Source organism: Callithrix jacchus, chromosome 14 (genome assembly GCF_049354715.1).
Source record: "Callithrix jacchus isolate 240 chromosome 14, calJac240_pri, whole genome shotgun sequence".
NCBI lineage: Eukaryota > Metazoa > Chordata > Mammalia > Primates > Cebidae > Callithrix > Callithrix jacchus.
Genome location: NC_133515.1, coordinates 91,552,387 through 91,567,829, shown reverse-complemented (window position 1 = coordinate 91,567,829; position 15,443 = coordinate 91,552,387). Strand labels below are relative to the sequence as shown.

General features: G+C 54.2%; 1 protein-coding gene across 6 annotated transcripts in view; it reads left to right on the top strand.

Annotated features, from left to right (window-relative positions):
• KLHL29 (kelch like family member 29) overlaps positions 1-15,443 on the top strand; it is a 316,146-nt gene that overhangs the window by 279,328 nt on the left and 21,375 nt on the right. For all 6 annotated transcript variants that reach the window (XM_078349878.1, XM_035273092.3, XM_078349879.1 and 3 more), the window contains one exon: positions 13,618-13,756. In XM_078349878.1, coding sequence (XP_078206004.1) covers positions 13,618-13,756 — 139 coding nt within the window. The remainder of the gene's footprint in view (positions 1-13,617; positions 13,757-15,443) is intronic.

The following is a 15,443-nucleotide window of genomic DNA, read 5'->3' as shown; positions in this document are numbered from 1 at the left end:
TATAGCCCACCTGTTGGTCCTTTCTGAGACCTCATGAGATCAGGCCCTGGCAGCAATTGCACTGAAGTGCTTTAGGCATTTCCAGAAATCCAGCATTCTTCACTGGGCAGCGCCTACCAGAGAAAAGCCTGCAAGCCCCAGTGTCTGGCCCTCTCCTGGCCTGGAAAGAGGAACACAGGGAGGACGTGGACTCGCCAACTGGTGTGATGGGCAGGGGTGTGTGCTGGGCACCAGGCCTGCTGCACAGAGGCACCCCTGGCAGGAGGAGGGGCTGGCTCCCCACCATCACATGGCCTCCCCCACCCCCCAGGGCCTTCTAAGGCAGACCTGACCCCCTGACTCTGTGCCAGGGCCTGCGGCGGGGGCTCATCACCTGGAGAGCACAGTTCCACTTACTTCTTTCATGCCTATTATGATTTCCTAATACTATAATGATGTGGAGATTACTTGTATAATCTTAAAAGGTCGTTAGAAATATGAGAAACTAGAAATGAGCCTTGGGCTTTTACCTTCCCTGAAATCGCAGGAGGCAGGTGTGTTTCCCTAAACTGACCTGGGCCAGGATGGGCAGGAGGGGTGGGCACAGACAGAGAACCAGGGGCAGATGCTCCTGGAAGACCATGAAGGGCACAGGGTGGGCAGAGAGGGGTCTCTGCACACGCACGCACACACACACACTCTCTCCCTCTCCCTCTCCCCCCACACCGCAACCCCACATCCTCCCAGCTGTGACTCCTCCCTGGATGGATTCGCTGTGTTCTTAGCTGTCATTAGCTCCTGGCATCTGAGGTTTCCATTTCATTTCCTTCTCTACCTGGATAACTAAACTGATTGTACTCCTGGCTCTGGTTCACTAATTCTTGCAAATCCTTTGAAACTATTGATTTATTTGCTGGGACTGTGGCTCTCAGAATTCTTGGGAAATAATGGCTTTTACTGAAGCAAGAGGGGGAGACCTGTGTTTTTCCCTCTCCCTGTGGCTCTCCTGCCTGCCCCCATCCCCGGTTTCCCCGCATCTCTTTCCACTCCTTCTCTGAGTCCATCACCTGGCACAGGGGCTGACTTTCCCAAAGCCGTAGCTGGCCAGATCTTGGAAAGATTAGATCTCCAGGAAGAACATAACGAAGCGAGGTTTCATGGGACACAGAACATGAGAATTTAGGCTCTGGGTTTGTGTCTGTGGCTGTCGGGCTTCTCATCTGTATGGAAGAATACCATGTCCTCATCCGGGTCCCTGTGGCTCTTCTATTTCCAAAGCATACCACTCTTGTGGGTCTGTAGCTTCGGATGCAGAAGCCCTGGGCTGCTCTCTCGGCCACTTCCAGCCAGACCCTCCCCACACCCAACAGCAGCTGTTCACCCAATTCCCCAGGACCCTCAGTAGAGGCCAGTCAGCCAGGGCCTCTGAATGGAAAGGGAGTAGATGATCTCATGGTAGGGGCAGAGCCGCCACTCCTGGAACCCAGGGCCTGCTGGCTCGGAATGGAGGGCAACAGACCCCCAGGGGAGACTGTGCCCGTATAGGACTCCAGGGGAACTGTCTCTGTGATGGATCCAGCTGCACTGCCTCCATTCCTGCCCCAATTCCCAGCCTCGTTCCCCAGCCTCCAATAAATACCTTTCTGCTTCGCTGTCAGAGCTGGGTCCTGTGGCTGGCATCCCAGGCCCTGACTGGGACAGATGTGTGGATATGTCAGGCCTATAATAAATGCCACTATGGCAGAGCCTGCCCCGGCCCTGAAGGAGCACAGCTTTGCATGTTCAACACAGCCACCACGGTCGCCACTGTCCTTGCACTCCTTCCTGGAACTTCAAAGTGCAGGGCCGCAGAACCCACCCAGTGGAGCCCAGGCCTCATGGCCCTATGCCAACTACCAGGGAGCTACCTCCCCCTGGCTCCCACAGTGACAGGGGCCCAGATCCCCCCATTCTCCCCAGTAGGAAGGGGTTCCAATGCTGAGCAGCCAAACTCACCTCTGTCCGCTCCAGTGGCTACTTCCCCACCAGACTGTGAGCTCCTTGGCACAGACAGTGGCTTCCTCTTCATGGCCCAGGCCTGGCATAAAGGAGGCCTGTAAATGTACACTGAAGTGCTGAGTTAGTCAATTCAAAGTGACACACCCACCTCCTACATGTCTGGTTCTCCACCAGAGACAACCAGCAGTCACCCCACAGCCCTGCTCTTCCTGGCCCCACTTCCAGCCCCCGACCCTGGCCACCCACCCCTCTTCCCTCAGAAGGCCTCTAGCACCACAGCTGACTGTCCCTGCAGCTCCCTCGTCCAGCTCCTTGCTGTGGGTTCCTGTGTCCACACTGAGCTTCGTGCTTGCCCTGGATGGGAGCTGTCTTGCTCACCTCTTGCCCCTCTCCTCTGCACCTTTCACCCTCCTCCAACTCTGGGCATCGGCCCAGTGCCCTGTGCCTTGTGGGCACCTGATGATATGCTTTGGGTGCTTGCCTATGGCCTGGGAAATTCAGAGGAGGGATCAGAATGGGCTGGAATGGCAGGGGCAGCCCAGAAAAAGGGAGCTCATGACAGTGTAAGAAAGAACCCCAGGCCAGGGGAGCATGGGAGGTGGACCCATGCGTGCAGGTTCAGGCCACTAGCAACTGCTTTCCAGCAATCTTCTCAGTGTCGGAGAAACCTGATGCTCCCAGCCTCCCTTGTGAAATCCACCAGGGGTCCCCAGCCTCCTGTCGGAAAAAGATGAGGGGTTGGTTTGCTTGGTTCACCGTCATATACAGATCTCTCTTAATCAGCAGTTTTTCCCTCTGCTTCTCACATGCACAGGTCTTGTGCTCACACACACACACACACACACACAAGGACTCAGACACACACCCATGCCACATGCTGTCTCCCACACACAGGCACAGACACACCACATGCACTGTGCACACAAGATCACACACACACCCATGCTCACACACACACACAGAGGCACATACACAGCGGTGCATGCCCATGCCCACACCACATGCTGGTATGTACATACACCACAGGAACGTACACACCCCACACCACATGGTCTCCCTCTCTCTCTCTCACACACACACACACACACAGGCACCTTCACAGGGATGCATACACACCACATGCTCACATACACATATGCACACATAAAGGCCCATACACACACCCATGCCACATGCTAACACACACACATCCCTACTGGGGCACATTCACGGGTGCATACACATCCCCACACCACATGCTCTCCCTCTCAGATACACACACACACAGGCACGGGCACGGGCACATTCACAGGGGTGCATAAGCACCCCCCACACCACATGCTCACATACATATATGCACACATAGGGGCACATACCCTCATGCCACATGCTCACACACATACGTGGGCACATACACAGGAGTGTGTACACACACACACACACACACACCCCTACATGGGCACCACACAGGGGTGCATACACACCCATACCACATGCTCACACACACACCCCTACACAGGTACATACACAGGGGTGCATGCACACATCCACACATGCTCACGCACACATACATATACATGGGCACATACACAGGGGTGCATGCACACGCCCTTCCACATGCTTGCACAAACCATATGTTCACACCCACACCTTTGTACCCACCACATGCTCGAGCACATATGTAGAAACACGTGTGTGCACACACTCACAGCCATGCATGCACGCAGCACATGCCAGCCACACTGGTGGCCTTCAGTCCCTAACAAGGCCCTCTCATACCTCAGCCTGTGCGTTCACATCTCACCCCTGCAGCCAGCTGGGTCACTCCTACTCACCTTTTGAGTCTTCCTTGACCATTGCCTTAGCTGTGGATGGCCTCCTCAGCTCCGTCAGGCCGAACCAGCTGCCCCTCCTCAGCACCACCTCCACCCATCACTCGCCCAGGTCAGATTCCTCTTGCAGGTCACTCCAGGCACACACACGCTCTGCAAGTGTATCTCCTGTTAAACTGTGAGCTCCCCCAGCTCTGCACACGTGTCAATTTCCATGTGACCTCAGCACCACCACCATGCGGCCGCCAGTGCCCAGCACACAGAAAACAGCAATTTAACGAATAAAGGGGCAAAACAGACACACGCCATCTGAGGTTCCCAGAACTCGGGGTCTGAGTCTGCCTCTGAAGGAGGACGTCAGTGCCCCAGCCTCACTTGGTGGTGGACACAGTCAGCTGCTCCAGGGCACCCTTTACCTCTATAGCGCTCCCCTGGCATTCTGCCCTGACCCCAGGGTGCTCAGAGCTCTCCGAGGTGCTGAACTTGGCTCTTGCGTCTGGCCCCAACTATCTGTCCTGGTTTCTTCAGTCTCTCCAGCCAAGAACCACTTTATCTTCCAAGAGCCCACCCTCCAATGGAAAAGCAGCAGCACCTCTAAATAAATAACACTGTAGACAGAACACAGTTCCTCCACATGAAGACATGGAGGGCTATGAGCACAGGGGGAGGAATGAGACCCACCCAGCCTCACCCCTACCCCAGATATTGGATTCAGCTCAATTTCTGGGCCTACACTCAAGTCTCTTCCTCTTTTGGCCCTGAGGACCAAGGCACCTCAGGACGCCCCCTCCCTGGTAATAAGTTCTACCCTCTGGTGGAGGCAACCACCTCACAAAAGGATGGCAGGGCCACCCTGCCCCTAAGTGCCTGGCCCTCTGTCTGCTCCCATCTGCCTTGGCCCCTCACCTGGCCCTCCCACCGCCCACCTTCAGGCTTCCAGGCCTCACAGAGCTCTTCCACGTCCTGCCTGGACTCCCCTGGATGTTTAATTACCCCACAAAGTCCTCTCCACCTCCAGCTCCAGCTACTGTAGAGCTCCTCACACCTCTGGCCTTGACCCTATTTCTCACCCAAGTCTCCCAAGCCCTGGCCTTCTCCCAAGGTCTCTCAGCCCTGCCCCCCATGACATGTTCTTCTTCTCCTGCTCAGAATATTCCCATCACCCCTCAGCCTCCATCCTCCAAGCAGGGGAAGGAGCCAAGTTGTAGCCTTTTTCCTGGAGGCAGGAAGGACTGCGTGCTGCTAGTGTCAACCAAACCAGGGCACTTTCTCCAGCCGCAGCCACAGAGTTTTCCCATGGCCTTCCCTGCTCAGTCCAGTACCCACCCCAACCTCTTCAGTGCCCACCCTCTGGCCAGGTTCCTTGAACTGGGGATGGGGTCCTGACACACTGCCCCCTGCCCTCCTCCGTTCCTTCCTAAATGAGAGACCGTACCCTTTGACTCCTACTCTGAGCCCACAGGCAAGATCTGTCCATGAAGATGATCCATTCCTGGCTTTTGTTTGGGTAGATCTTTTGATCCGGACAGCCAGGTCCCAAAGCCTGGAGAGAACCCTGTTCTGCCAAGTGGCCTCAAGGGCTACAGGCTGCACCTGTGCTCGGCGGCTGCTGGGGTGGTCAGTTTTTCCCAGGAAGGCCATTTAAGGCTCTTAAAAGCCATGGGAGCTGAAGAGAATAATTAAATCTCTCCCCAAGGAGGCCTAAATAATTAATGTGCCAATGCTTTAGCAACTGTAGATTGCATACGAATTGCAGGGTTGTCACCGTCATTAGCACTGGTGTTGCCTGAAGTTAAAGGGGCTTGACTTTTACATTCCGTCCATCCGATTCCACACAACTGTGGGATTTTAAATAGCTCCAGTGGATCACATTTGGGGGAATGTGATCTAACCCCCTAGCACACATCTCCATGTAGTCTGTAACCCACAATGAATTCCAATCAGAAAGGAACTTTTGTACAAAACATGGTGCCATGTGCTCAGGGGGCCAGAGAGACTAGCCTTCCAGAAGATCACAAACTAGAAAGGAGACAGACAGACAGACAGACATTCCACTGTAATAAGGCAGCCAGGGGTCTCTACTGCAATGGAGGCACCAAGTCTCAGGACGGCAGGAGAGGGTGAAGTTAATGCCAACTGGGGGACTCTGTAAGAATTCTTGGAGAATGGAATTTAAAGTGAGGCTTACAGCCAGGCATGGAGGCTCACACTTATAATCCCAATGCTTTGAGAAGCTGAGGTGGGAGAGTCGCTTGAAGTCTGGAGTTTGAGGCCAACCTGAACAACATGGTGAGACGCTGTCTCTACAAAAAATTAATAAGGTGATGCTTAAGGAATGGATAGGACCATCGAAAGCAAGCATAGGGGAAGACTTGGCCAAGGGGGGCAGAAATAGAAACATAAAAGCAAAGGAACAGGATGAACTGGGTGGGACTGAGAGAGCTGGGGATCTGTGGAATGTGAATAGCATATGGAGCTGTGAGCACAGCTCAGGTCAGGTCATAGACGCATGCAGGAGTTCATGGCAAGGAGTTTGGAAATAAGGGATCAAGTCAGTCCTTGGTCTGGTGGACCCAATGAAGAAAGAGCCCTCACTGGAGGTCACAGGAGGAGTGTGGTGAGCCTGTGACTAGATCTAGCTCTCCCAGTCACGCTACCTACAGCCCAAGCTGGCAGCTACCTTTGTTCAGTCCTTGGGCCTAAGGGACAGGGGCACAAACCCTGGGAAAGAGAAGGTAATATTTCTGTTAGTTTTGTGATGACTTCAAAAAATATTAAGGAGAAAATGGAAGTGAATTTTCTGTCATCTTAGAGGGCATGAGAATGTTTCAGCTGGAAGGCAGTCTTCATTCCCACCCACACCCACTGGCATGCAGCCCTGGCTCAGGGGCTGCAGGCACAGAGAGAACTTTGGGGGCCAGATATCACTGCTCAATAAATAGGTCTCGTCATCCAGTCAGTTTGGAAATGGCAGGCTGGTAAGAAAAGTTGTAACTGTTCCTAGGACTTTGACTCCCTTTTAGATAAGTGGCAGAAATTCCCATTTGGACAACAGGAAAGCCAGAAGGGCTCCTCCTCACTAAAACTCTAAGTCCAGGCAAGAAGTCGGAGTCTTTCCTGGTTCCTAGGAGGGTTTGCCTGCATGGGGCCTCGGGTGTCACACTTCCCACTCAGGCTGGACGAGCGATCCACAGGTGCTGCCCACAGCTGGTTTCATTTTGTTTTGCCTGGAAGCTGGAGCCTGCTCTTGGCCTTCAGGGTTCCTTCTGATGCCAACTATTCTTTGGAAAAGAAGTAGGGGAAGAAATGCATATCTGATCAGACCACGGAGGGAGGGCAGCATTCTGCTCGGGAGGCACATGGAGCAGCCCCAGCATGCACTGTTTGCGTAATGCCCCCATTTGTCCCCACAGTGTCAGCATGTGCCAGGCTCCCCGCTCCTGGATGAATTACCCTCTGGGCCTGCATGACACTGTCTTCGCTGGGCTTTCTCAGTATACTTCACAACTGCTCTGAGTTTATAATTTTTTCAGGTCCTTTATCAAATATGTGTCATACATACCAATGGGATGGGGAGGATTTATCACCTAGCTGCGTTCTTATTTGAGCTCTGAAAAAAATGATTTGGCCGCACAACCTTTCTCAAGGCTCTGAGGTAATGGACTTCTCTGCTGCAGAGCCACTGAAATTTTGCCTTTTAATATTTGACATCTCTTCCTCTTTATTACCTTCTCAGACAGCCCTTATAGTCCAGCCAGAACGAGCCCATTCGTCTCTGACAAATAACTTGTGTCGTTTGGTGAAAAATATGCAGAAATTTGGCTGCAACTTCATCTCCAGCCTTGGTTTGTTTGTGGCCTCACTCTCCTCTAGGCAAAGCATCCAGCCCCAGGCCCAGCCTCCTCAAGTCTCCATTCCTTCATGCCACTTGCTTCTGTGTCCACAGAGCCATTTTTACACCAGCCACCTATGATGAATGGGGTTTGAGACAGAGCTTGTTAGAGGGGCTATCTGGTCCATAACTCGAGGGTGAGAATTGAATGTGAGCCATGGCCTCAAGAAGCTTTGCTCACTTTCACTCACTCTCCAGGGACGCCTGCCACCACCACCATATGAACGAGCCTGGGCTAGCCTATTGGAGCATGAGAGACCACATGGAGCAGAAATGAGCTGTCCCAGATGAGCCATTTCGACCAGCCAGTCTCTGCCAACATCAGCCAGGCCTGACCTAGATCAGCTGAGCGTAGCCCAAACTGCCAAACCAGAGTCACAGTTTAATAAGTGCTCATAGCAGCATTGTTTACAATAGCAAAGTGGTGGCAGCAACCTAAGTGTCCATCAAAGGATGAATGGTTAAACAATATGTGGTATCTGCAGACGGTGGAATATTAGCCAGCCTTAAAAAGGAAGGAAATCCTGATGCATGCTGCCATGTGCGTGAACCTTAAGGACATGCCAGTTGAAATAAAGCCACTCACAGAAGGACAAATATTGCATAATTCCACTTATAAGAGGGTCTAAAATAGTCAAACTCATAGAGACAGAAAGTAGAATGGTGGTTGCTGGGGCTGGCTGGAGGGAAAGCAGGGAGTTGTTGTTTAATGGGTATGGAGTTTCCATTTTTGAAGATGAAAAGGATTCCGAGGACTGGACAACTGTGTGAATACACTTAACACGACTGAACTGGACACTTTAAAATGAGTACCTTTTACACAACTTAAAAAAAAAGAATTAGCTTCAAACTGAACTAGCAAAGGTGAAACCAACACAGGGAAACTTCCCTGAGCACTTGAGTCCATCATCTGTTCATGCCTTGTGTATCAGTTAGCTCTTGCTGCTTAGCAAACAATTCTAAAATTGAGTGACTTAAAATTGAGTGTTTTAACTACAGCCACTTATGTAGACTGTGATTCTGGTTTGGCAATTTGGGCTACACTTAGCTGATCTAGGTCAGGCCTGGCTGATGTTGGTAGAAACTGGCTGGTCGAAATGGCTCATCTGAGACAGCTCATTTCTGCTCCATGCAGTCTCTCATGCTCCAACCGGCCAGCCCGTTTGAGCTTGTTCATATGGTAGTGGCAGCAGGGGTCCCTGGAGAGTGAGTGAAAGCAAGCAAAGCTTCTTGATGCCATGGCTCACATTCACAGAGGGTCACTTCCACCACATTCTGTGGTCCAAAGCAAATCACAAAGCCAGCCAAGATTCAAAGGATAGGGAAATCATCTCTTCCTCTTGATGGGGGAAGTTACAAAGAATTTTTGCCATCCTTCACACTGGCTATGTATATGCCAGTCCCTGTGCTGAGTGTTGAAGATAAAAATATAAATAAAACACAGTCTAGTGCAAGAGGCAGACATGTAAATAAATAATTACAACTCCTAGTGTGCTGTAAAGAAGTGAGCGCAGGTTGCTCTGCCAGCATACGGAGGAGGGCCAAGGGCAGGGGGTGTGGGAGGAAGAGGGGAAGGAGGCAAAGAGGCCCAGGACAAAATAGCACTTTCCCTGGTGGTGAAGGATAAATACTGCTTGGCCAGATGGAGGAAGGGGAGGGAAGATCCAGGCAGAGAGGACGGAGACTTGGAGTGGGGACGTGTGTGCTAAGCAGGGGGCTTCGCTGGGGAGCAAAGGGCCCTCTGGGAGTGGGGGAGGAGCTGAGGGAATGGGGCGGCCTCCCAGAGAGCCTTGCTTGCCCCTGCTCAGCCCTGAAGGATTTGTGTGGCCATTGGCTGTGGGGAGCTGCAGTGTGGAGGTGGCCTGGAGGGGGACAGGCTGGAAACAGGGAGACATCCTCAGAGGCTGCTGCAGTGACTCAGGTGAAAGATGACGGCCGCTCACTCAGGGTGCAGGAGTGACCAGGGCTGGAGAGGCTGGATCCTGAAAATACTAGGAGATAAAGAAGATGGGACTTGGTGCGATGAGGTAGGAGAGGGGCCCGGGATAAGGCCTGCGTAATGCGGGTGATGGACCATCTTCCACAGGAAGAGAGCTCTGTGCTGGGCGCTGAGTCGAGCATCCTGGGCATATGGGAGGAAGTGGGGAAAGAGACAAAGAGGCCCGGGACAAAAATCTGAGCATGGGTCAGCCACTTCCATGAGTAAGGCCAAGACGTGCAGTCCCACAGATACAGGCAGGTGTCCTCCCACTCAAAGCCTAGGAGACCCAAAAACCCCCTGGTGTAGCCAATAGGGACGGATGCTGAGGCCAAGTCTTCACCCCACTGGCTGAGCTCCGCTGCCAAGACTCCACTCACCAGACCCCATTGAGCTTCTCTCCAGGGAGGGCCATAGGGTCTCTGAGCCGTCTTCTCCCACAGAAACCTGGAGCAGCAGAAGATGCAGGGTACCAGGTCCTTCTGGAAGTCCACCCAGGCCCGAGGCCTGCAGGCCTCCCCACACCCCACAGGACCCCTACACACCTCACTCGGAAGCTCCTCAGAGATCAGGGGGTGTGTACTTTGCCAAGACATGGGGCAGGGAGGAGGGCAGCTTGTGCCCAGCGGGTCCTGGCATCCACTTGTGGATTCTGGGTCTGCTGCCCTCCGACAGGCACAGCCTGGGAGCCTGAGCACCTGTTCTGCCGGCTGGGCAGGCAGTGGGCAGCAGCCCACACACACCTGCCAATCGATAATTGGAATGTGCTTGGGGCCTGCTGGGAAAAGGAATCCCCTGGTGAGCACTTTCATAAATTGAAAAATTCTTCTGAAAGTGAATAATCTTCCCCAACTATTAAATCCATATTTCTACCAAGTGAGAGTCAGAGGGAACAGAAAGCACCTACATTAGGATGGGGACACCTGAGCCTCCGAGCACCTTCCGGGTCTGGCCCCAGAATTCCTGGAGCAGCAAGTGTCATGGCTGGAGCTGGGGCTGCAGTTATAGAATCACTGCCAGGGCCTCAGTTTGAAGGAAAGGTTTTCAGAAACCCTCAGGATGCCTCAGGGGACTTCAGGAAGGATCTACATGAGGCGAGCTCAGACCCGGAGCAAGCAGGGCGGGCCCAGAAGGAGTCAGCATTTGTGTGCTGTTGTGTCTTCCAGGCCCCTAAGCACTGATTAACTCAGCAGGCATGTGGGGCATCATCTGTCACTCTCTGCAGCCTGACACCCAGGGGGCTATAGAGCAGGTGTCTGCCCTTCTGTGCTAGAGGGAACGGAGGCCCAGGAAGCTGGGGTGGCTGGGCCAGGGTCACACACCAATTAGTGGCAATGCTGGAAGAAGAACCAGGATCCAGGTCTTCAGAATCCCAGCCCGGAATGCCGTCCCCTCCCCTACCACTTCACTCAAAAAGGTGACATCATCTACCTGGCTCATGGTTTGGGCATTAATTCAGCTGGTGACTCTTTCTGGAGACGCGTGTGCACACAGCAGCTGAGGCTTATCCAGCCTAACCCTGCAGCTGGTCCTGCGCTGTCTCCCCTGCACCTGGGCTGTCTGCTGGCGCTGCTGGGCTCTCTGCCTTGTCTCCATCCCAGGCCTCTACCCACCGCCTCCTACTCTGTCCCCCAAGCAGCCTCGTCCCCTGAGAGTCCCACAGCCCCACCCCCCAACTGATCTTGTTCCCTCGCTTCCTGATATCCTGCCACCAACCCCTCCAAAAACCTGTTAGTGGTCTCCGGGCCTCCCCCTCCCCGCTTCCTTCCTGCACTGAGCCCCACGGCCCGCACACTCCCGTTTCTCTGTCCTGCTGCTGATGTGTAATTCCGGCCTTCTCACTTCTCCCTTGGGAAGACCATCACCGTCAGCAGCACCGCACTCTCCCCGCTGCTGAGCGCTCCCTGTGTACCCACCACATGCTGCTCATGGAGCCTCCAACAAATGCGAACCCCGAGGCTCTGGGGATGTGGGTCCCCTTTCCCAAGGTCACACAGCTGATAGAAGGCCAAGTGCAGGTTCACCCTCAGGTCTGGCTTGAAGGCACAAGTCTCCGCACGGCGTTTTCCTGCCTCCCATCAGCCTCCCAAACCACTCCCCGTTCTGCCTCTGTGTGGATTTGTCTGAAACCCAAGTCTAACCTCGCCACTCCCTGTCCAGAATCCCCTATGGTTCCCTGGTGCCCCAGGATGAAGCTGGAGCTCCCAGGCATGACTGCCACGATCTGGCCCCGCCCACTGCCTCATTTCGTTCCCTGTTGCCCGCAGCCCTTTTGTCTGTCCTCCTGCACCTGCCCTCTCCTGCTCCTGTGCCCTCCCACTGGTGCTCTGAGCCTGTTGGTCTGTCTGTAGCGCCCACCCCACTTGCTCCAGGTCTGAGCTCGCCCCATGTGTATCCTTCCTGAAGTCCCAGATGGAGCCTCCTTCCACACCCCTGGAGATGCCTTACTGTGACTCCAGACTCAGTGTGACTTGGGGTTGGCGGGGTCAGTGATTCAGCAGTGCCCATGGCTCCCAGAGGGCAGAGCCCCCAATCCTGGTTCCTGAACATGCCTGTGGCACGTTCTCCAGGAGCCCCTCCCACTGTCTTCCTTGGTCTTCAGCAGACCCCAGTGTGTCCTCGCCAAAAAGGGCCTACCTGGCAGTCAGGGAGCGGAAGCAGGATCCTCAATCCCCATTTTGCAGATGCAGAAGCATAGGCTCAGAGAGGCAGAGGGGCTTGGCCAAATGTCAGAAGCAGGGCTGGGCCCAGGAAGGAGTCTTGGCAGAGAGCCGGCCCAGGCCCATGTGGACAGTGAAACTAATGAGGCTGGAGCAGGGGCAATGGCAGTGGGGCTGGAGAGCAGGGCTCAGTTCTGCAGGCCACCCTCTCCCATACACCTGCCAAGGGAAATCACCTAGCCTGAAGACAGTCTAGGTCATTCTGGCCCAAGGATCAGGGCCTCTGACACACAGCTACTGTCAACATTAAGGGCAGTTGCCCAGGGGATCCCCGGGGCAGGCAGATGAGGTAAGGCTGTGGGGAGCAGTGGTCACCTGAAGGCCCTAACTTTTGCCAATGAAAGAAAGTGTGCAACCCCGACAGGGAGGCTGGCAGGCTCTTCCCTCCTTCTCCTTTCTAAGCCTTGGGGTGGGTCTGGGAGAAGCTTCTGACATCCCCAGGTCCAGAGCCCGCAGGCCTGGGCACTGACATGCCAGCCCCAGGTGGCTGAGACACCGGGCACAGGTAGGTGTGCACAGAGTGGGAGGCTCCGAGGCCACTTCCTGGGACCTGCTGGGCTGCAAAGCAGACTCTGCCAATGTCAAAGCCCCAGGAAGGGTGGGCATCCTGAGAGACTCTCCTGGGACATGGGAGGAGGCGTAGAGGGTCCCTGTCCCTTGCTTGCTTGCTTTCCCAAAAAGTCCCCACAAGTGTGAAACAGAAGGAGGCGCTTGCCAGGCCTCCCACGGCCCCCTCATGCCATGCCTGTGAGTGTCTAACATGAGGGACGCTGTTTTTGCAGGTTTTGTGGTTGTGATTCCTTTGAACCATATCCAGCCCATCTTACATCACAGTGCCATGCTTGACTTGGTCTCCAATACATCGGCACCCATTGGCATTTGGAGAACTTGCTCCGTAGTTCTGTAACAGTTTCTAGTTGTCTGTGATAATGTATTCTCTATGTTTCCAATCGTCAGTATGGGAATCTCTCCCCCAATCTTTCAGTTTCTGGGTTCGATTTTTTTTTTATCATATTTGGTTTTTTTGCTTTCGGAAGTTGTGGTTCCTTTGGCTATCAGCCCCTCCCAGTGGCTGCTTGTTGATGCATTATGTGTGTGACTTCTTTTGACTGTCAGTGTTGAGCCAGTCTTGCCAAGAAACAATATCAAGTATTTCCTATTTCTCTACTTCTTGAAAAAATTTTAATTAAAAAAACTCTTAATGGGAACCTGGCCCTGTCTGTCTTCTCTGTTCTGCAGAAATGTTGAAGGAATTGAACCAGCAACGCAGAGCGAAAGCGTTTACAGACCTGAAAATTGTTGTTGAAGGCAGAGAGTTTGAAGTCCACCAAAATGTTCTAGCTTCCTGCAGCTTGTATTTCAAGGACCTGATTCAAAGGTTTGCCTTCCTTCCAGCTGTGGTCGGGTCTGTTCCTTTGTAGGACGCTTTTGTGTCGCTTTTCTCTTCCCCTCTCTTGCAGGTTCCTGAAGCGTGACTCCCTGTCACAGAGCCAGTAGCCATCTCTCCTCCTCCTCCTCCCCCTCCCTGAGCCCTCTCACATGCAGCCTCAGAGCAGCCACTGCCCCCAGCACCCGCCCCCAACCACAGTTGGGCCTCTGCCAGCAGTAGACAACCCCCAGCCCCACCCCTGAGATCCCAGGTTCTCAGTGGCTCACAAGCCCTCCCTGAGATTAGCAGGACTGTAGGCTCTATTTTAAGGGATCACTGCCCACTGCCCCACTGCGCCAGAGCAGGGTCTCCAGTGCCATCGTCCCTGCTGTCGGTGTGAATAATGCCAGGAAAGCACATCGACCAGGCCGTCCCCACTGAGGAGCACACGATGCCCCCGGGGCTGCTTTTCCTCAGCCCAAGTCAGGGAGAAGAAACTTGTAGCCAGAGCCTGAGCCACGCTGCATGTCCCATCTTTGTACCCTGAGCCTAAACTGGCGCTGTGGGCGTGCAGACCAGCTGTGTCCTAAACATGGTCTCTCTCAGCCTCCATCCCTCCCTCCTGCCCTCTGCCCCGGCTATTTCTACCTGAATGAGTCTTACTGGTGCATGAGCATCTTTTTTCTTTTCTTCATTACGTTGATTTTTTAATTTGTCTGCTTCATACCTTTGCAAAGAAGTCAGGGGCCACCTTCCAGCTCCGTAGTGAGGGAGAGCAGCCGGGGCCAGCCCGGGGTAACGCTCATGTTTCTCTCAGCCCTCAGCAGATGAACGCCGCTGCTCCTCTTGCCTTGCAGCCTCTCCGGGGCAGACGCTGAGCCGGGACTGTGCTCAGAGGGAGGACAGGACCTCTGCTTCCCCGTGCCATGTTTGGACTTGCCAACTAACCCCGGAGTGACTGTGTTTTGTTTCAGGATGGCTCCCTGGCTGGCGTCTCCTCTCTGATCCGTCCTTTCACGTAGAGCCGAGCTGCCCTGTGGGGAGGTCCCACCTGGCCACATGCTGGCCCTCAGCCTCGCAGGAAGGGGCAGGCTCCTTGGGACTTCCCGTCTCATGGACACCTTGGGTCTCCTGCCCCCCGGGGCTTGGGCTCTCTCTGTCCAAGCACAGGGGTGAGAGGCATGTGGTCTCACCAGGCCGGGAAAGACTTTGTGCTGCCACTCTTGGCAAATTAATGGACAGCAGGGGCCGTATCTGGCTGCAAGATCACAGATGAGCGTCCTAGGGGCCTGACCTCTCCAAACCAGCTGGAGAGGACAGAGTGGGGCAGGTTGGTGCTAAGCAGCAGCCCAGTCCCCAGCTAGAATGTGGTGAGCGAGAGGAGCATGGGGCCCTGGATGGCTTTCAGAGACCACACACTGAAAGCCAAACTTGCACACAACAGAGAAGAGCATCCACCAGGTGGGAACCTGAAGTAGTGAAGGCTTCTTGGGCAGGCTGAGAAGAGGGAGGAAGAACGTTCCAGGCAGCGGGGAGGGGAATGAGTGGGGAAGGGCGGGGTGGGCCAGATGGCCCTCCCACAGACCCCATGCTAGGACCTGGGCATGGTCTGAGGTGAGGAACATCAAGAGCAGTAGGGAGGGGGTACCCACCCAAAGGTGGGAGAACAGTAGGATGTGTCTCAGTCGCCTTGGTC